The 21,154-nt window shown below is 41.2% G+C and overlaps 1 protein-coding gene across 2 annotated transcripts in view; it reads right to left on the reverse strand.

Moving 5' to 3' along the window:
- NAXD (NAD(P)HX dehydratase) overlaps positions 1 to 21,154 on the reverse strand; it is an 870,139-nt gene that overhangs the window by 427,180 nt on the left and 421,805 nt on the right. For both annotated transcript variants that reach the window (XM_044072663.1, XM_044072662.1), the window contains exon 4: positions 15,773 to 15,861. In XM_044072663.1, the coding sequence (XP_043928598.1) occupies positions 15,773 to 15,861 (89 nt within the window). The remainder of the gene's footprint in view (positions 1 to 15,772; positions 15,862 to 21,154) is intronic.

Genomic DNA, 21,154 nt, shown 5'->3' on the forward strand with positions numbered 1-21,154 from the left:
TTAAGAAATAGGTCATGGAAATGCTTTCAGAGTTATTAGGGGAGCTAATATCTTTAAAAGGGGCAGCTAGGGAGTGAGATAAAATGAAAATGGAGTGTAAAATATGGTAAAAATAAGAGCTTGGCTTCAGAGTATGCAAAGCCCAGAAGGTTTAGGATTTTTTTATATTTTTATACCCCCAAGCAGACTTCAGCTAATTTTTCCTCAGGTAGACAGCACTAACTAGAAGTGTGACTGGAAAGAGAAAGGTAACTGGGAACATTTTTTCTTGCGAATGTAAATTTCCTAAAATGTAGTTTTGTCAGAAATGTAGGGGCAGCATATGACTAAGTACAGAAATTATTTTTTTGAGCTGGGATATCAGAATTTCCTAGACATATCAAGGCCTTGCCATGTTTAATGCTACTTGCTTCCAAAAACGCAATTACTACAAAATGTAAATCAAAATCTAAACCAACTGTAATTGAAGTATTCAATATTATAAAAGAGATAAATTGGAGGTGGGATCTTTAGAAAACGGAAAGAGCAAACCATGCCCCAGGATTTCCACTACTCTTTTCTTGATATACTGGAAAATATTGAGGTTCAACCAAACACCCTAATAATGGGTGACTTCAACTACCCCGTCATTAACTGGGAAAACTACTCATGTACCAACTCCTTCACTCAACACTTTCTGGAATTCATAAATTCCAATGCCCTGGATCAACTTATCCACACCGCCACCAGCGGCAACAATATCCTAGACCTAGTCATTACCAACATGAGTGACCGGTGTTCCACACCTGAAGGCAATTCCTCATTGGTCAGATCTGACCATAAGCTAATCACCCTAGATATCCACATCCTGTCCCCACTCCCCATTAAGGAAATCATGGTAACAAATTTCTACAAAGCCAACTTCGTACTTCTTAAGACAGAAGTGGCGAACTTCATGACACCCATGCAGATGGACAATACAGTTACAACTGCTGAATCCTACACAGATGCACTCTATAAGCACTTATACGAATGCTTGGATCGTGCTATCCCAAACAGAATCAAGACACTACCCTCCAAAAAAAAAAGGAAGTCAATCTGGTGGTCCCCTGTCATAAACAAACTCTACAACAGAAGAAAGAAACTGTTGCAAAAGAGTAAAATCCCATGAATGGAGGAGTTCTCTGGTCAGCCTCCGTAAGAAGCTGAGATCCCTTATAAGATCCTCCAAAGCTAACTACGAAAACAAAATCGCCACTGATTCTAGGGAAAACCACAAAGCATTCTATAGCTATGTCAAGAATCTCAATGGCAATACCCAGATCTGCTCCGAGTTACAGCACAACGGCACGAAAATTACACAACCAACTGATATTGCCAACATCCTGGCAGATAGGAGGGGTAAAGTTAGCACTGAACCTATCACCCCCTAAAAGGCCCATCTCTATACAGGAAGAATGCAGAGTCCCTGTAATCACAACTATGCAGGTAAAAGCTGCACAGTCTAAAGGCAAAAAACACAGCATCCATGGGATCGGACAACATCCCAGGCTGCGTTTTACAAGAACTTCAGAACGAACTGGCTCCCCACCTAAGCACCATGTTCAATCATACTCTCACATCAGGCTTTGCGCCCATTGAATGGTGCACAGCAGCAGTTATCCCACTCCACAAAGGGGCAGCCACTACTGATCCCGGGAACTATCACCCTATTAGCCTGATGAGCCTGGTCTGTAAGGACATGGAACATATCACCATGGAACTCAAAGACATTGGTAACCTCCAAACTCTGGACCCCACCCAGTTCGGGTTTGTGAAAGGTAGATCATGCCTCCTGAACCCGATCGACTTCTTTGAGGCAGTCACCAAAGCTGTAGACAAGGGTAAGGTGGTTTACAACAGCCTATCTTAACCTCGCCAAGGCTTTCAACACCATCCCCCATTCTGGAATTATAGCTAAACTCACTAAACTACGTATAAATCCCTATGTCGCAAAATGGGTTGCCAATTGGGTCACTGACAGAACCCACACTGTAAAAGTTGCAGACTCCAAATCTGATGTCAAACCAGTGACAAGTGGAGTACCACAAGGTTCAGTCCTGGGACTTCTCCTGTTTGGTATCTACTTCTCTGAAGTACAGGCCAACACAGAAGGCCTTTGGCTAACGAAGTTCACAGATGACTACAAACTAGGAGCCATAGTTGAGTCCCCAAATGATGTGGACATCCTACAGAAGGGCCTCACTGAGACAGATGCCTGGTGTCAGAGCCATGGCCTCACGCTCAATGCTAAGAAGTGCATTGTCATCCCCTCTGGTAAAAACTCTGTATCCATGAACTACCACAAAGGCGGCAGTCTACTTAACACCGAATGTGTGATGAGACCTTGGGACCCAGGTGGACAGTAGTCTCTCCTTTGATAATCACATCGCCAAAGTAATCAGGAAATCCTTCTACGTGGCACACATCCACAAAATGGTTCTCATCTAGGAAAAAAGAGGTTGTTGTTCCCCTCTACTCGACACTCATTAGACCCATTATAGAGTACAATGTCCCTTTTAGAATGTACCTCACAGGACATCTGCAGCAGGTGGAAAGGCCACAGAAGTATCTCACAAAGAGGATTACTGGCCTCAAACAGATGCCCTACAGTGACCATTTCAAAAAACTCCAGTTTTACTCCATGGAATATCGCCTACTCCGAGGTGATCTCTGCCTAACATATAAAGCTATGTCAAACCCAGAGTTGTTGGACATGGTACACCTAAAGAAATCCTAATCCCTCAGAGCTACACAATCTAGGGACATAAACCTTGTCACCACAATAAACATGACATGCTGGATTGATTCCTGTCACAGAGACTTCCCATACTCTGGGACAAGCTACCCATCTACGTCAAGCAAAGTTCCTCATTAGCACTCTTCAAGAAAAATCTTTATAAGTGGATGCGAAATAGGAAATACACCCTGGGGATCACTTCTGTGGCTCTGCTCGACGGGCACAGGAAAATAACTTTCTTGAGTGGCCTTGTTGGCTAGGCTTACTTAGGCCCTTGGGCCGATAGCCTAGTACCTACCTATGAATATACTGGAACAATACATGAAAAAATAATTTTCAGGAAAAGGAGGAGTGAAATTTAAGGGAAGGCAAGAGTTAAGCAACTTATGTAATTTTGCTCAACACCTTTATTAAATTACCACGCAAGACACAGGCACGTACAAGTTAACAGGAAAGAAAACAAGCCATATTAACATTTTTCCATTCACACACATTGCATGTTTTCTTTCTTTACAACAATGGTCTTTCCGTCCAACGTTACATAAATCACTCCATCCCCAGTTAACTCTTTATTCCCCACCACACTCCAACATTTGCTATCTACCTAAGGAAAAATTATTTTAAGTCTGCTTGCAGTAAAAAATACTTATGCAAATATTTCCAAGAAAAAAAATTCTAAACCTTCTGCATTTTGCTGCACACCTGGGAGCCAAACATACGTCTTCCCATTGTTACCTTATAAATTGCTTTTTCAGTCTCTTTCCAATCTTTTCTAACCTGTTTTGATGGATTATAGTTATCATGCAATATTTTTATATGCCCTACAAATTTATCCCTCTTTTAACAGCAGCTTCTGTTCCAGAGTCAATAGAAACTCTATCCGAGCAAGTCTTTCAGTTAAGACTCTCCTTTAGCTTTCTCTTTGCTTACACTGATATCAATCGTTGATACAGAAAGCAGTCTCTAACTTGCAGTCCAAACTTCTTTGCCTCATCCTACTATATTACCTTTTCTACTTTAGTTACTTGCTCCCAAATACCTTGTTCCCTTGCCAGTTTTCTCCAATGAAATCCAGCCCTCTCTTGCCTATTTTGATATCACCTATTTTCAGTCATCCCTAGTGGCAAAATCTCCTTTCTCCATCCTTGTGTTGGCTTATTTCTTAGAATACTTTCTGCAACTTTATGAATATATTCAGTATGGTGGTTATTATTCTCCTTAAGGATCTGCAACCAAAATTCCACTCTCTCCTTATTTCTTTAACCCCCCCCACACTTCATCATCCCGTTCCACTTTGAATTATAGCCAAAGTCTTAACTGTATAGCACTAAAACATCCCTTCAAATCAGGTAATCCTAAACCACCTTTTTCTTCTGGGAGTATCAACTCATCCCATCAACTTTTGGTATGGCTGATAAAGATATGCCTGACTTGTATATAAAACTAAAGGGACCAAACATTTTCACTGCTTGCATCTTGCTACTAATATCCATAAACAAGAGCTTCCAACTTTTCAGCTTTTCTATTATCTTTTCTTTAGCCACTTTCCACACATCCTTAACTGTTATAAGAAAGCCTTTTTAATCTATAATCTTAAAATACTCCATGTTATGTCCCCATAAATATGGATATTAATGAACAGAGTCATGACCGGGCACATAATTTATGGCTACAGCCTTTATATTTATTAATTTTAAATTCACAAAAAAATTGAAACTGTCAACATGTTTCACAACACTAAGGTATTCTTTTCAAGATTTATCAAGTACAAAATATAATTTGTGAATAAAGCCATCTTTTCCTGACTACCATACCAATAACATCCTTGAATTTCTGATTTGCTTATTTTCTTTGTAAATGTCTGTAAATATAAAGCAAATAAAGGGGAAAGAATACCCCTGCCTGGTTCATCTGATTGAACAGAGCTTGATGGAGAGGAACTCCATCACTTTAGTTCTTGCCTCCAGTCTTTCATACATCCTCCTAATTAGCCTTATTATTGTATCAGGGGAATGCAGTTGCTTCCATTGTTCTAATCATAAAATCCCAGCTTACTCTGTCAAATGCTTTCTCTACATCAAGACCCACCAACAGCAGCAGTATTTTCTTATATTCTGTTTCCCTCTGGATTATCATTGTTTTATTAATGGTGTTACCCTTAAAAACACACACAGACAAACACACACACAGACACCCCTTACCTATTAATTTTGGCAACACCTTCCTCATTCATGTAGCCAGTACAGGCATAAACACCTTATAATCATGGTTAAAATTGAAATCAGTCTATATGAGGCTGGGTCTGATGGGTCTTTACCTTCTTTGGGTAATACAGCCACAAGAGCTTGCTTCCAAAATGCTGGTGCTTAGGCTCCTTTTAAAATACCATTAAACAAAATCTTCCAGATCTTTATTACTTTCTTTCCTCCTAACTTCCACTCGAATACAATCGGTTTCTTGAGGCTTCCCTGCAGATTCACTACACAGTTCTGTTTCTACATAATCTCCTCCTGTCTTAACTACCAGTTGAGCCTCATCTTCCTTTAATCTTGGAGAAATTAAATCTTGCATAAATATTTCCATTTTTGCTCTTCCTTGGTTTACACACATTCCTCTGCTTTATACAATTTTTCATAAGATTTCTGAAATAAGTTTAATACCTCTACAAGACTTCTGGTTACTTTTCTTTCATAAGCTCCCTAAGTTTGGGGACCACAATTTATGTAAGGTTGGAGTGAACGTAATTGTTAAAGAAAAATATATGCATAATGCAAGAAACTCTAAAAATATATGTACAATGTTTTTTTGTACGTTTGTTTTTGTGTGTGTGTGTGTGTGTGTGTGTTTTTGTGTGCGTGTGTTTTTGTGTGCGTGTGTTTTTGTGTGCGTGTGTTTTTGTGTGCACGCATATGTCTGTCCATACCTTTGTCTAAATGCTGTGTATTTAATAAAACATTTAAAAAAATATACACGATTCTTTTGTCATTAGGTACAGTGTTATTAGCAGGCATTAGCTTAGATCTTCTAGCCAAATCCAGAGATATAACTGCAGAATCAGCCACCAGGTTTTTGCACAAATACTTCAATCTGTCTTGATCAAGGTTTCTTGGGACCCAGTGGGTGACAGGCAATTTGAAAGCATCCTCAAAGGTTTTCATAACAGAAAGAAAACAAGGCATGGACGCCTCCATTTCTAACAAACCCAGCAATCAGATCTAGACAACTCTGATTCCCCATGAAAAATGTCCCTGTAGCAACCTTACTAGGACAGGGCATGAACGGATAGATGTGGCACAAACTCATTGTTGCTAGTAACACTGCTGAATGGTGAGTGAATCAAGGTAGCTTAAACTAACTTCTCATCTGTATCCACATCTGAGTAAAAAGAGAGCTCTGGGGATGGCCCCCTTCTCTACATGGCCAAGCTGTCCCAGGTATGCAAAAATAGATATCGGGACCACGGATATAATATGTTATCCACATATTCCTCAGCAAACTGTCTGCTGTCAAAACTTGAGGGAAGCCAAAGCAGATACTGATGGGACTGATGCCAAGAACTAATGGGTTCAGTTTGGGAGGCTCAACCCATATGAGCTCAGTGTCCACAAAAAGGTAGCTTCTTCCCCAAGGAATTCACGTTCATGCACAAAAAGCACAATATCAGAAGAGGTAAGAGAACCTTCTTAGTACACAAGTGATTTCTAGCAAACTATGTATACTATCTTGCTTTGACCTAGCTCATAATTCTTGAAATGCCTGGAGATTCAAAGATGCCAGTATCCCCTCAGTTTCTGAAGGTGCAGCCACACACGAGGCATATCCACAGATGACATCTTCTACCTCTAAATACTCATGCTTTCACATGAATGATAGGGATTTAAAAGCCTCATACTCTCTAGCTATGTAAGTTTTTACAGCCAATCATTTATACATATTATTAGGACACTTAAGATTCCCTAGATGCATGTGCTTGAGATACCTGTCCCACAGATTCAGGGGTGGTTGCCTCTTGTCTCAAAGTTAAAGGTTTTTTATGTTCTAAGGTAGCACATGTTCTACACAAGAGTTCTGACAGTAAAGGAAGCAAACAGCTTAAAGACTGAATTTATCCAAGGACCAAGGCAAGAAAAAAAAATTTAAATTGAAAATCATTTCTGTCAAAAGTACTGTTGTTATCTATTATGGGAAAGACACTGTCCTCAGAAAGATCTCTAATTCACAGATCTAATCAGTCAAACAGAATATAATGTAACAGTACAAAAAAGATGACAAATTCAAAAATGGGTACTAATTACAGCTCTGGAAGTTGCACAGCATAATGCTAACGAACAGACTGACTTCTGAAAACTGCGTGGCAGAAAAATAAATAAATAAAGATGGTGTGGGTGGCCTCTACCCTTTATACCATGCACTATTATCAGATCAGATGTTCACCTGCAATATAATTGCATGTACAATGAAGATCACTTGTGCGTCAAGCCATGCACTAGGGCTGCCTGGTTTGCCATCACAAAGATACTTCTATCAGACTTTCCTGCAAAAGTTCAGTTTTCCAACTAAACTTAAAAGATTCAAACCTTCAGCAATACTTCTTGGTGTTGGCTAACAAGCATTATCATGGCCATAGTAAGAACCCCAATGGCATGAGATGTGGTTTCCTTATGACACCTACTAGGTCATCTTTCCATTAGACTTTGGTCTGACAGGCATCACTAGGTCTTCACATGTAGCTGTGTTAACAATAATCTTCAATTAGCTTGTGGTACAAGGAAACGAGGATACTTTGAAGTTGCTGAAACATGTATGCACAGCCTCATCTAATGCTCCGAGTTCCATGTCTCGTTGGTGGGGGTTGCAGGATAATGGTTTGGAGACCTCGACTAACAGGAAATTAGATCTTATGGAGGTATCTCTTTAAAATGCACCAGTCTCTTCTAACAGACTAATTCTTTACTCTTTCTTCTTTGAGAGTAAATGTCAAAGAGCACTGACTGTGACACAATCTGAGCTCATCAAAACAAAGGTTAGCCAAAGAAACTAATCAAGGGCCTCCACCAACTCCCAGAGATTCTGGCTAGGTAACACTACTTCCTTCTGGATTTAGCCACTTACCATGATGATGATTCTAAGGACTGGGAAGATTTAATACCATTATCTTCCAAGTCTGGAAGACTAAAAACTGATTACAGCTACATCACGCCTCTTTCTTATAAGAAAGAGGAGTATACCCTTCACTTATTCATGGGAATAGACACGAATGGTTCAAAGACCTTCTTATACTTCACCTTTCAATGAAAGGTGGAAAAATAAAGACAGAAGAAAAAAATGAAAGCAGAAGATTCATCTTTTTTCTCCAGTGCAGCCCTGTTAATGGCTGTTGTGGAAATTAGCTTTGATGATTTTATAGCAGAATCAAATAGCAGGAGGAGCACATGGCAAAGCCTCACGTAGTTAATGTCACTAGTTATAGAAATGGTTGCTCTTTGAGGGAATGGTACATGGACCTGTTGCATACTGTACATATTAAAAATACAAAACTTTTGATGTCCAATTTTTCATGCCTACTGTTATGTTTGCTTTTCACAAAATGCTTTATCTCATCTGAAACATGTAAGTATTCACAGGTTGAGCCTGAAAATGGACCAAAGGGATCAGAGTTCTATGCTGATTAAAGAAACAAAGTTGATCTGTACAACCTCTCTGAGAACACTTAGCTTGAGAAATGAAATTTGATATAATCTGAATTTAACCGGACCATAGATTAAAAAAAACAAAAGGAGCCTTTCCTAGTAACACAGTTTGTTTCCATTTAGGGGTCCGTCTCCCACCTTCTGCCACAATAATGGGAAAAGTGTCTCTAGGACTTTAAGAAGCATATTCAAGGATATTAAAGTTTATGGTTGCAGAAAATGTTCTGCGTACAAATAATTGATTCAGAACATTCTGTAAACCACTGTGAACAGAACCAGTTACAATGCAGACACAAACTGATGCATTTTGCCATTTGCTCTAAGAGCATAGCTTTCTACATTGGTGAAATGATTAGAAAGTTAAAATACTGAAAACGCAAACTACAAAAAACATGGTATAAAGATTTAGAATAATGAAGTTCAGACACAACCTTCAGGCATTTCAAAGTTATGTTAAAATGCTACAGTACAGATATTTCTAAATCAAGAATAACGGACTATAAGGGTAAACAAAGTTAAAGCCAGGAAAATGCACCCAGACGCACTGGAAAGAGCAGTTTAAACTATTGCTGAGGCTAAGAATATTAAACCAGAAATTGTGTAACTGTTGTGACTAATCATTATGCAACTGTATGCAGCTATGTGTAAATTTATCTAGACTGATATTTTTGTTTGAAGTACCTGTAATGCAAAAACAAGCAGTTTTATAAAACTCAAAAAATGATAAATTATATTTTTTTAATACGCTGCCATAGTTTTTTGCAAAAAGTATCATTTGCCCTATTGCTCAGCTAGGCTTTTTATGACCATTTTACCTATTCCCTCATATTCATTTACCCAAAGACTCACCATCCTGAGTCTAATCTAAATTGCTCAGAAAACCTAGCAGACTGCATCAGGAAGGGTTTAAAGGAGTGGAGGAGGATCATCTACTTTTTTCTTCAAAGACTCTAATTTCCCCCTTCTCCATCTTCTTCACCTGCTGCCGCCACCCAAGAAACTCTGCAAAATTTTGTAGCAGAACTGAATTTTCCCGAAGAAAAACAGTGTCACCATCTCGGCAGACCACATACAACCAAAGTGCATGTCCTGATGCATACAAAACCTTCCACAGCCACTTCAAGTGAGGTGGTAGAACCTGGAGAAAATCTCCCCTGAAATGACTGACATGACAGAAAGCTACAAAGACAACTAACAAACAAACAAGAATATGTTGGCCTGTTTGCAGTGACTGCAAGCAACCTGCTTTGTGGACAGAGAACAGTAAGCTGGAGGACATACCACGGCACAGGGATGTTTCCTTTCACCAGAGATGGAGCAAGACCTAATCCACAACTTTCCCATAGCTGTGGCAGATATTACATGGACACTGGCTGGTGGAGCACATAGATAGGCCTAACAATCTTTTTGAATCCAAGAGAGTAGGCAAGCACCACAGTGCAGATATTACAACTGCAGACCAGAAAGCAGAAGAAGGGCAGAGCTAGGAGCTCAAAAATCTCCCCAACAGCTTAAGACTGTAATCACAACCCAGATGACAGACGCCCACCAATCAGAAAAGTACAGTTTTGTACCTACCATAAATGTAGATGTTCGAGTGCTAATACAGCTGCAGTCATAACAGTCATAACAGATGGGTTCTCCTGGCGTTAGGCGGGTCCTCGGTCGGCCGAATTCCAAAGTCTAGGTCCGGTGTCGGTTGTCGTCGCTTCTTCCCTGACGTCAGTGCGACAGGGGGTATAAAAGAACCAGCCAATGCCATTTTCTTCAGTTTTTCTTGCCCCAGATGTCAGGTGCCCCCAGAAGGAAGGCAATACATAAATTTGTGTAATAAAGCAATGCCATATAATCAAAATACAATAGTGCAAGCAAATACATCATGAATGAATACCCCAATCAGGTTGCATGAGGAGGTGTTAGCCAATAGGCCTGTCCCAAGAGGGGAAGGAGGGAGGGAAACCTGGACTGCAGCTGTATTAGCACTCGAACATCTACATTTATGGTAGGTACAAAACTGTACTATGTTCATCGTGCATACAGCTGCAGTCATAACAGATGGGTAGAATCCCAAAGCTAAGAAAGGGGTGGTAGGCACTAGGTGGAACTAGGAGGAGCCAGAATGCCCTGCAAGACTGCAGTGGCAAAGCCCGCTCTAGATTTGGAGTATAATGGCAGGTGGTAGTGCTTGGAGAAGGTATGCACAGAACTCCATGTGGCTGCTTCCAAAATATCTTTGGTAGGAACTCCTCTGAGGAAAGCTGCAGAGGTAGCCGTGGCCCTTGTGGAGTGAGATCTGATGCCTGTAGGCACAGTTTTGCCATGAAAAAAATAGCAAAAGCGCATGCAATGGGCTATCCATTTTGAGATAGTCTGTTTGGAAATTGGCTTTCCTTGAGCTCCTATAGCATAGGACAAAGAGCTGTTCTGATTTTCTGAAAAGCTTTGTTCTGTCCAAATAATAACGCAGTTGTCTGTGGATGTCCAAGGAATGTAGTAATCTCTCCCCTTTGTTTTGAGGATTAGGATAAAAGGTAGGTAAGTGTATAGCCTGATTCAAAGCTACCCTGGATACCACTTTTGGCATAAAGGACGGGTTGGTTCGTAAGGAAACTGTCCTGATGGAAGATGATGAAAGGCTGCACAGCCATGAGAGCTTGTAGTTCCGATACCCTACGAGCTGAGGTAATAGCCAGAAGGAAAGCTGTTTTCCAGGACAAATATTGCAAATCTGATGAGGCAGCTGGCTCAAAAGGAGGCAAGGTCAGCTTTTCTAGAATGAAATTGAGATCCCAAGCAGGTATTGGTTGTTTCCTTGGGGGTTTTAGATTCTTAGCCCCTCTGAGGAACTGTCTTAAGAGGGGGTGAGAGAATAAGGGTGGATCCGTGTTGTATTCTGCAGAAATGGCTGAGGCATGGATTTTGATGGAGGAGAAAAAGTCCACTGCTTAGCAGCTCAGCTAGATACTCTAATATTTGAGGTAAATTCAGTTTTCCAGGATCCTGGCCTTTCTCATTCCAGACACAAAACCGTTTCCATTTTGCGGAGTAAGTTTTTCTAGTAGACTGCTTTCTGTCCTCCAAAATGACATCCTGCACCTCCTTGGAGAGTAGGGTCTGTTGTGATGCTAAGGAATCTTCCATGCGGCTAGACTGAGTGTTTTTAGCTGACTGTGAAGAGTTTTGAAGCTGTGCTGAGTCAGAAGAAGAGGCATTAGAGGCAGGGTCCATGGTGGGGAATGTGTCAGGCTCCTCAGGAGTGGGTACCAGTGTTGTCTTGGCCAGTCTGGAGCAATGAGAATCATCTTTGGTCTGTCTGCTCTGGTTTTTAATAGAACTTTGGGCAGCAGAGGAAGAGGTGGGAAGGCATAAACTGTCATTGATGTCCAACTGAAAGAGAGCGTCCACTCTCCAGGCCTTTGGATGAAAAATCCTTGAGCAGAATTTTGTCAATTGGTGATTTTGTGGGAGGCAAAGAGAACTATGTCTGGCCTTCCCCATGCTTGAGTTATCTCTGTAAAAACTTGAGGATGCAACTTCCATTCATGTGGATCTGTCATATTTCTGCTTAGGTTGTCTGCCAGCGTGTTTTCCTTGCCTGGCAAGTACTGTGCTTGTAGTTCGATTTGTAAGTCCAGGGCCATGTTCCAAAGTGACATGGCCAGTCTGCATAGGGGGTATGAATGGGTTCCTCCCTGTTTGTTTATGTACCACATTACTGTGGTGTTGTCCGTCCTTATCAATAGTTGACCTGGTTGCAGGAGGTCTTTGAAAGCTATAATGGCATTTATTACTGCTAGCATTTCCTTTTGATTGATGTGTAGGTGCTTTTCTTTTTGGGACCATTTGCCCTGAATCTGTCTGTCATGTGCACCCCCCATACGTAGTCCGAGACGTCTGTTGTGATGACTTGGTTTGCTTGAGACTTGCTGAATGGGAGACCTGTGTTTGTTTGGCATGCTTGAGCCCACCACAGAAATTCCTTTTGAAGACATGGAATTAGTGGTATTATTGTTTCCAAACTGTGGCTGTGTTGAGACCATAGGTTTTTCAGGTACCATTGAAGTTTCCTCATATGCAGCTTTGCACATGGGATTAGTAAGATGCAAGATGCTATGAATCCCAGAGCCTGCAGGATTTTCCTTGCAGTCAGCCTGGTGCAATTTGCTAGTGTTCTGAAGTATTGAGTTAGTTGCCCCTGCTTCTCTGGCGTGAGGTAGACCATCTGGGTATTTGTGTCCAAGTTGGCACCCAGGAAAATTATTTTCCGAGAGGGTATTAGCCTTGATTTCTTTTTGTTGACTGTGTATCCCAGAGAATTCAACAACATTATTACATAAGCCAGATGTTTCAGAAGAATGTGCTTGCTGTCTGCTTGGATCAGGCAGTCGTCCAAATAGGGGTATATCTGTATCCCTTGAAGTCTGCAATAGGCAATTACTGATGCCAGGCATTTCGTGAATACTCTGGGTGCAGTAGATAAGCCAAAGGGCAATGCAGAGAATTGATAATGGGTTGAACCTGCAAGAAATCTTTGGTATCTTCTGCAATTTTGTCTGATTGGGACATGCAGGTATGCCTCCTTGAGGTCCAATGTTACCAGCCAAGACTCCTTGCCCAGCATGGGAAGAAGCTGCTGTAGAGTGAGCATCTTAAATTTTGGTACGAGTAGAAATGTGTTCAGGATGGATAGGTCCAAAATAGGTCTCCAATCTTTTTCCTTCCTTGGTACCAGGAATAGTCTGGAATAAAAACCTTGACCTTGTTCGTGCGTAGGTACCTCTTGAATAGCTTTCATGTCTATGAGATCTGAAATTTGTCTTTGTGCCTCTGCCCTTTGATTGTGTGGCAGGTTTGGCATGCCTCTCATTTTTGGAAGGGTATGAAAATGGAATCTGTAGCCTCTGTTTATAATGTCCAGGATCAATTTGTCTTTTGTGACAATATGCCAATTTTTTGAAAATAATGCCAGTTTTCCACCTAATGGTGCTGCCATTTGAGTCTTGCTTGGCATGCAAAGGGGAAAGTCATTGTGCTTGCTTTCTGAATGGCTGCGAGTTATCCTCACCACCTCTTTGTGTAGGAGCTTGCCATTGTCTGCCTCTAAACGATCCTTGGGATTGCCCTCTGCCCCTCGGGAGCCTGTATCTACCTCTTTGGGGTCTGTCCGTGGCTGGAAAGGACCAATTTTTGGAAGGCCAATTTCTACTGAAACGTGGTGGTTGTACCTGTAGAAAATCTTTCACTGTTTGCATTGATTTAGCCTTTTCCTCCATTTTCCTTAAAACCTCCTCAGCATTAGCACCAAATAATACATCCTTTTGTAGAGGGGCATCTAGTAATTTAGCTTTGACATGATCTGGTAAGGTTTGTTCCTTGAGCCAGGCATGTCTACGTATGACTGATCCTGTAACAGCAGCTCTACATGAGGCCTCTAGAGCATCAAAACCACATTGCAAGGTATGTTTACCCACTTGTTCTGCACTATGCATCAAATCCTGCAACTCCTTCAAGTCTGGTTGTTCAGTTTGTGACATTTTACTTCTCAATTGTGATAACAAAAACTGTTGGTACTTTAGCATATGGAATTGACAGTTTAATGCCCTCATGGTTAAGGTGGCCGAGGTATATACCTTTTTTCCCCGCCTTTCTAAGGATCTGGAATCTCTCTCTGAAGGTAATGGATTTTTAGCAGTGGAGGCCTTAATTCCCTTGGGGCCCTGTGAGATAGTTTCTGGGTCAGCAGCATGGCTTTTGTATAGAAATTGGTGTGAGCCAGGAACCCTGTAGTACCTGTCAGGCTTGACTGGAGCTGGAGGTAGAGAATCCGGGTTAAGGCAGGCCTCCGTGTACACATCATCTAGTATGTCCAAGACAGGAGGTATAGCTAGAGGCCTATGCTGAGGTAGCAGGAGAAATTCCCTAAGCCTTTTCTTGGAATCTGAATAATCCTGGCCTTCCCAGTGGAAGTGCTCCCTTAAGGTATGCAAAGTTTCCCCAAATGAGTAATCCTCTGGGGGGGATACAGAAGGAATGGACTCCTCTGCATCAGAGTCTTCAAAAGGGGAGTAAGAATGTTCCTGCTCATCAGAGTGCTCTGATATAATGGAGCCCTGATCAGAGGAGGGGGATTCTTTGTCCGGGGGGGGGGGGGTTGAGAACCCCTGATAAGAGTAATTAGATCCTCAGCCATCTTAAGCATCTGTTTTTTTAGGCATGGGGCCTGGAGATGGGCCCTGTGTAGCTTGTCTCTTAGAATGCATGGCTGCTTTAGACTTGGTGAAAGCCTTGATGGAAAAAGAAGAGGAAGGTCTGAAGACACCTTGAGAGGAGGTAGACCTGTCTACATTTTGAGATTCACCGCCAAGTGTGGCTTCGGTATCTGTAGTCGGGGTGTGGGCCGAGGAGCCTGCGACCTCGGCCACAGGAGACACCGCCAATGTAGTGTTATCGGTAGTCAGGGGCTGCGTAGGTGCCTCGCTGAGAACCGGACCACATGTAGTCGGCTTTGGCGTGGTGTCGGTAGAGGCCGCGGACCTCGTGTGCCGGTCCTTATCTTTGCGTTTTTTAGACAAAACTGTAGTCGGAGTATCCGACGACATAATATAGTTAAAGTTTTTGCCAAAATAATGCTGGGCGAACTCCGACGGTGCTTAATGGTGCGTTTGTTGAATGTAGCACAAAAGCGACAGACCGAGACGTCGTGATCTGGGCCTAAACAAGGAATACAGAGGGAATGGAAATCCTTATGCGGTATTTGCTTCCCACATGGAATACAATTATTAACTTTGTCTGACATCGGTCTGAGGCAAGAAAAGTTTCCCCAATGGGGTACTTAACTTTCAAGAAGACTCCGGTTGGAAAATTTTTGTAATTTCAGGAGCTGGCCGACCGGCACTTGCGAACTGCTTCTGCTTCGGGCACCGCGCGGCAAGAAAGACTGAAGAAAATGGCGTCGGCTGGTTCTTTTATACCCCTGTCGCACTGACGTCAAGGAAGAAGCGACGACAACCGACCCCGGACCTAGACTTTGGAATTCGGCCGACCGAGGACCTGCCTGACAGCAGGAGAACCCATCTGTTATGACTGTTATGACTGCAGCTGTATGCACGATGAACATCTAACTGTTACAGTGAGAGTCGAAATGCAAACTGGTCAAAAGGTACTAGTGGTAAGTAGGTGAAACAGCAGTCGCTGGTGCAACTAAGTCAAGGTGGGGTAGCAAAGGGTACGAGGTAGTAAGTGGTAAAGTTCAAACGGCATACTTAAATAAATGCAACTTTTAGCACTGGTGAATTAATAAAATATTTAAACTAGGAACACTTACAGAACAGGATGGACAATAAGTTCAGGACTGTATGATTTTATTACAGGAGCAGCATCTTTGGTACAGAATACATGAGCCAAGTCTGCACCCTGAAAAAGAAGAATGCACAGCAGATTACTTGTTATAATCTTAGAGACAATGGTAATCATTGCAGACTGCATTAACCACATTACACAGCATTTCTACAGAGCTATCATATGACAGTGTTGCAATAATGGCAGGACCTGCAGCATGTAAAACTGAAAATATCATACATAAAATCCACATATGAAATGTACAAGACTTGCCTGTTAAGTGTTTTTTCACCTAATCAGTCATAATTATCACCAAAGCTACAATGCTCTCTTTTTCTGGTTAAGTGTTTACACTCATTTACTCCAATCTCTGGAGATTTGCACTTCGCATTGCATCCTGAGCTTTTTGTCAAAATCAAGTTATGTATGCACATTGCAAACAAATGTTCATCATCTCTGGAGCCATAGGGGTTACTAAAGAATTCTAAGTGGCAAACTGTTCAACACAAACAAATTTTACAGATGTAGTATTCAGATTCTAGGTATTTTATGGATTTTATAAGCCATAATATGCACAGTACACATTAACTTTATAATACTTTGTAAACAACTGACAATATTCTTTGCAACCACTCAAGCTACACTCATACTTGTCAGCAGTAATTTGATCATCCATCTGAGTTTTCTTATGAGGCTAAACAGTTATGTTTATGTTATCTTCTTATTGAGATATTTAGACAAATAAGAAAATTGTGAATATTTAAATAAACCGTATATGAATAACATCTCTAACTGCACTAGATAGAAATCAAATATCAAAGTGGCTGTGTTGCTCATAATGTAAGCTTTAAGATGAAATCTTTCAATAGCTTGTATGCAGCACTGTTGTGCAATTATTAATGCAAATATGAACAGGTTGTATAAGATGCCTAGCTGCATCAGTAGTACATGACAGATACACTTAGAGGAATCACATGGCTGTAGTGAGTTAAAGCAATCATATGTCTGTCAAATTTTCCCTGTATCAGCCACTCAGTATAGCATACACAGATTGTGTGCCAGTGACACGACTGACCACATTTTTGTAAAAACATGAATATGCTAAGTGGCAGAAGGGTCTGGCATAGTTCAGCTATTACAAAACTAAACTCAGTCTTGAGGCACATGACAGTTTAAATCACCTGTCAAACTTTGAAGTAAACTCTAGAGCTGTAAAAGGTAACCATTTGAAATGAAAAGACCTGCTACAAGGAGTCCTGAAAACATGGAAACAATGGTTGAAAAAAAAAGACTTACAAATACTAAGTCGGAGATGGCAATTTCTCAAAAAGTTCCCTTTTCTCCAAGGTATGGAGAGCTCAGTGTTGGTATATAGTAGTTTGGAGGTTTGGGGAGCTTGCCCCCCCTTCCACAAAGTTCAAAAGACAAAGGTCTGGCCCCCATGTCTCTGAAAGACAGTAGTCAACATTAAATAAATTGATCCCCAGCTAACACACTCCTCCTGTAAACCCTTAGCTACCTCTTTACTAACATACCCTACCATATAGGCACCCAAGGAACTCAGGGACTAAACTGCACTGGGTTGCCCGGCTAGGCTTGTAAAGACCCTGGTGGTCATTAGTCTACTATAAATCTATGAACATACAAGAATGATATTCAAGATTTGCTCTTCTGTTGCATTTCAGTTTTTTTTTTTTTTGTTTTTTTTCTGCATGTCAGCAAATTTCAATAGAGAGCCACTGCAAAAATACAAAATATCAGACAAGGGGGTTGGGAGGGTGGCCTAATGGTTAAGGCGTTTGCCTTACAAACACAAGGTGCAGGGTTTGAGTCTCACAAGGGATAATTGGCTAAGCTTAAAATGGCTCGCAAGGGCAGTTAGCTTAGTACTAAATCTATGAATCTATGAATCTAAATAAGGCACATTTATGTGAGCACTTACCTGATAACACGCATAATGAGTGTATCATACAAACTGTAAGAGACCTCTACATTGTAGAGATTTCAGTTCTATAATTGGCAGCCCAGTTATATTATCTTTCAACTCTATGCTTGAGGGTGCATGTGTCCCCAGCGATTGCTGACCACAGAACCGTATGTCAAACTAGAAGTGTGTGCTTAGACCTCTCACCATTACATTAATTCCCATCCTCTAAGTGAATGCAATACATAGCACAAGGAGCAAAAGCAGCATGGAAGGAAACATAATACATACTTGCCTAAAAGGAAACTTCATCTGCAGCCAATAAATATCCAGTTCACCCAACAGATCAACTACAATGAGAAGTACATTTACCATCTCCAAAAAAGGAATACCTTTGCAGATAAATGCTGGGAAAGATTCACAAGCTGTTTGACAAAACTTCCTGGGAAAACCACAGCTACAGAAAGTTAAGTTGATAGCACTTGAATCATGTAAAACTAAAATGCAAAAGGAAACACAGCTTTTTGGAGTCACAGGCCACACAATAAATCTTTAAGAAGTGAATCAATGTTCACAACAAAGAGACTTCTGAAAAAAAAGGATATGGAAGCAGCCATGCTGCTCATGCAACCTGGCTGTTGATATCAGCACTTTTTTAGGGGATGGTAAGGAATCTTGAAGCAAAAACACAAGACAGCGATCTACTGCTTAGCAACTGGCTTAGCCTCCCTCACCTTGATAAGAGATGAACAGGTGTTCCTCCCTATAAATTATCTGATGACCCAAGATTCTGTAAGAAGAGGTGACTGCCACCAAGAAAAACATTGTTCTGGAACCTCAAAAACAGATGAACCAGCAAACCTCAAATGGGGCTGGGTAATCCTGTCAATCATGAAAGTCAAATCCTAAGATGCAGCAAGGAAAAGTGCTGCTGTAAGTCTTTTTTTTTAAACACATTTACTAAATGATTCATTTAAGGAACTGCTTTACCAGTTGATGCTGGGCCACAGTTCTGCTATCCACAAAGTGCATTGTGTTTTGTTTTATTTTTTTCATTTTGGAGTTTTAAGAGGTTTTAGCTAGGGTCAGTTAGAAAAGAAGTCTTTTGCAGACAGTGAATAAAATCCAGCTAATTAATGGGAAGAGCTGAGAAATAGCATTCCACGTTTAACAAGCATTTATTGGCACCTTAAGATGAAGTGCTGTGTGACTTGCTCTGCCCAAGTATTGCTAATCTCTGTCTGCATCTGACTTTGGTAGCTTTTGAGTTGCCTGTCCCTACTATAAATCTGACTTTGGATATTCCTTCCATTCTCATATCAATCATGTCATTCTACTGAGGATTGAGAGATCAACTGAAGTCCCCACAGTCTCAAACTTGAATCATCTTCTATTTTTTAACTTCCCATTAAAAAATGCACTTTATTCAGCTGCTCTTACTGTATTCATGCATGCTCCTATTTTATTTTGCTGCACGTTTTTAAGTGTTCAGTTACATTTAATCAACTGCATTTATTACTGTTAGTAGCCTGATTACATTGCAACTGTTATTCTAAGCCCCTGGGCCCCAAATCAGTTATTTTAAATTAAGAATGTTTGTGGTCTACACTTCTGTGGGAGGAGGGGTAGCCTCCACTCTTCTGACCTGCAAACTGCTGATGAAGGCATATTGTGCTTGCTATTCGAAGCGTCTGTCCTGTTTTAAGTACTTTGACTCAAAATCAGTTATTTTACACTAGGAAGGTTTGTGGTCTACAACCCTGTGGCAGGGAGGATAACCTACAACATTCTGAGCTCAGATTTGCTTGTGTAAGTCTTTTTTTTTTTTTTTTTTTTTTTAAACACCTTTATTGAAGTATCACTTGTGACATAGGCACATTTACATAAAATTAATCAAGCTGTATTAACAAGTTAAAATTAAACATTATGCTTCACATATATTGCTATACATCATATAACCTAAGCAACATTACATAAATTATTCAATTCCTGACCTCTTTTTAAACAAGAAAAGTGCAGGTGTATACACTTACCATAAATATAGATGTTCGAGTGTATTCACTGTTGCAGTCATCGCATTTGGGTTATCTGTCTGCAGGTAGCCCTCAGGCGGCCTGAATACCAGAGTCTTAGGATTTCTGCATCGGATGCTGTCGCTTCTTCCATGATGTCAGGTCGTCAGGGGTATAAAACATGCAGCCAATGCCATTACATTAGTTTTTCTTGCCCCAGATGTCAGGTGCCCCCACAATAGGAAGCAATTACATGGTATGGAACACCCCCAGCAAAAAGCAAATACACATGATATAAGATATGCCAAAAAAAAAGATAGGTGAAAGTAAAGAGAAGTCAGGGGGCTGGAGGGAGGGTAACCAGGAATGCAACAGTGAATACACTCTAACATCTACATTTATGGTAAGTGTACACAACTGTACTATGTTCGTTGTTTCACTGTTGCAGTCATCACATGTAGGTTGATTCCCAAAGCTAAGGAAGGGAGGAGGTAGTTAAGAAGCATTAGGTCTGATAATTAGGCCCCTGCAAGACTGCTGTAGCAAATACAGCTCTGGATTTAGAAAAGATAGGTAAGTGGTAATGCTTAGAGAAAGTGTGCACAGAACTCCAGGTTGCAGCTTCCAGGATGTCCCTGGTAGGGCCTCCCCTGAGGAATGCTGTAGAGGTTGATGTAGCCCTAGTGGAATGTGTTCTGATCCCCCTGTGGTATAGGTTTTCCATGGTGTTTGTAGCAGAAATGGATGCAGTGTGCTATCCATTTGGATATGGTTTGCTTTGAAATGGCCTTGCCGTCTGCCTCTGCAGCAAGGCTGACTAGCAGCTGGTCAAATTTTCTGAAAGGCTTTGTCCTGTCCAGATAGAACCTGAGCTGTCTGTGCACATCCAAGGAGTGCAGGATCCCTTCCCCCTTTATTCTGAGGATTAGGGAAAAAGTTGGCAAATTAATGGATTGGTTTAAAGCCACACTAGACACCACCTTGGGCATAAATGATGGGTTAGTCTTGAGGGAGACTCTGTCCGCATGGAAGATAATGAAGGGTTCCACGGCCATAAGGGCCTACAAATCAGACACTCTTCTTGCTGAAGTGATGGCTAGAAGCAAAGCTCTTTACCATGAGAGGAATTTTAACTCTGCTGTGGCAGCAGGGTCAAAGGGCGGAAGCGTGAGCTTTTCCAATACAAAGTTAAGGTCCCAGGCAGGAGTGGGAGCTCTCCTGGGGGGGGGGGTCTTAAATTTTTGGCTCCTCTCAGGAACTGTTTGAGCACAGGATGAGAGAAAAGGGATGGCTCAGTATTATAATGAGCTGAGATGGCAGAGGCATGAATCTCAATTGAAAAGGATAGGCCTTTGTAGAGCATTTGTCAGGTAATCTAGTATACGAGGTAAGCTGGGCACAGTTGTGTCTATTTCCTGAGACTGGCTGCAGG

The sequence above is a fragment of the Protopterus annectens genome, chromosome 5.part0, assembly GCF_019279795.1.
Source record: "Protopterus annectens isolate FY-2018-M chromosome 5.part0, PAN1.0, whole genome shotgun sequence".
In the NCBI taxonomy this organism is placed as follows: domain Eukaryota; kingdom Metazoa; phylum Chordata; order Ceratodontiformes; family Protopteridae; genus Protopterus; species Protopterus annectens.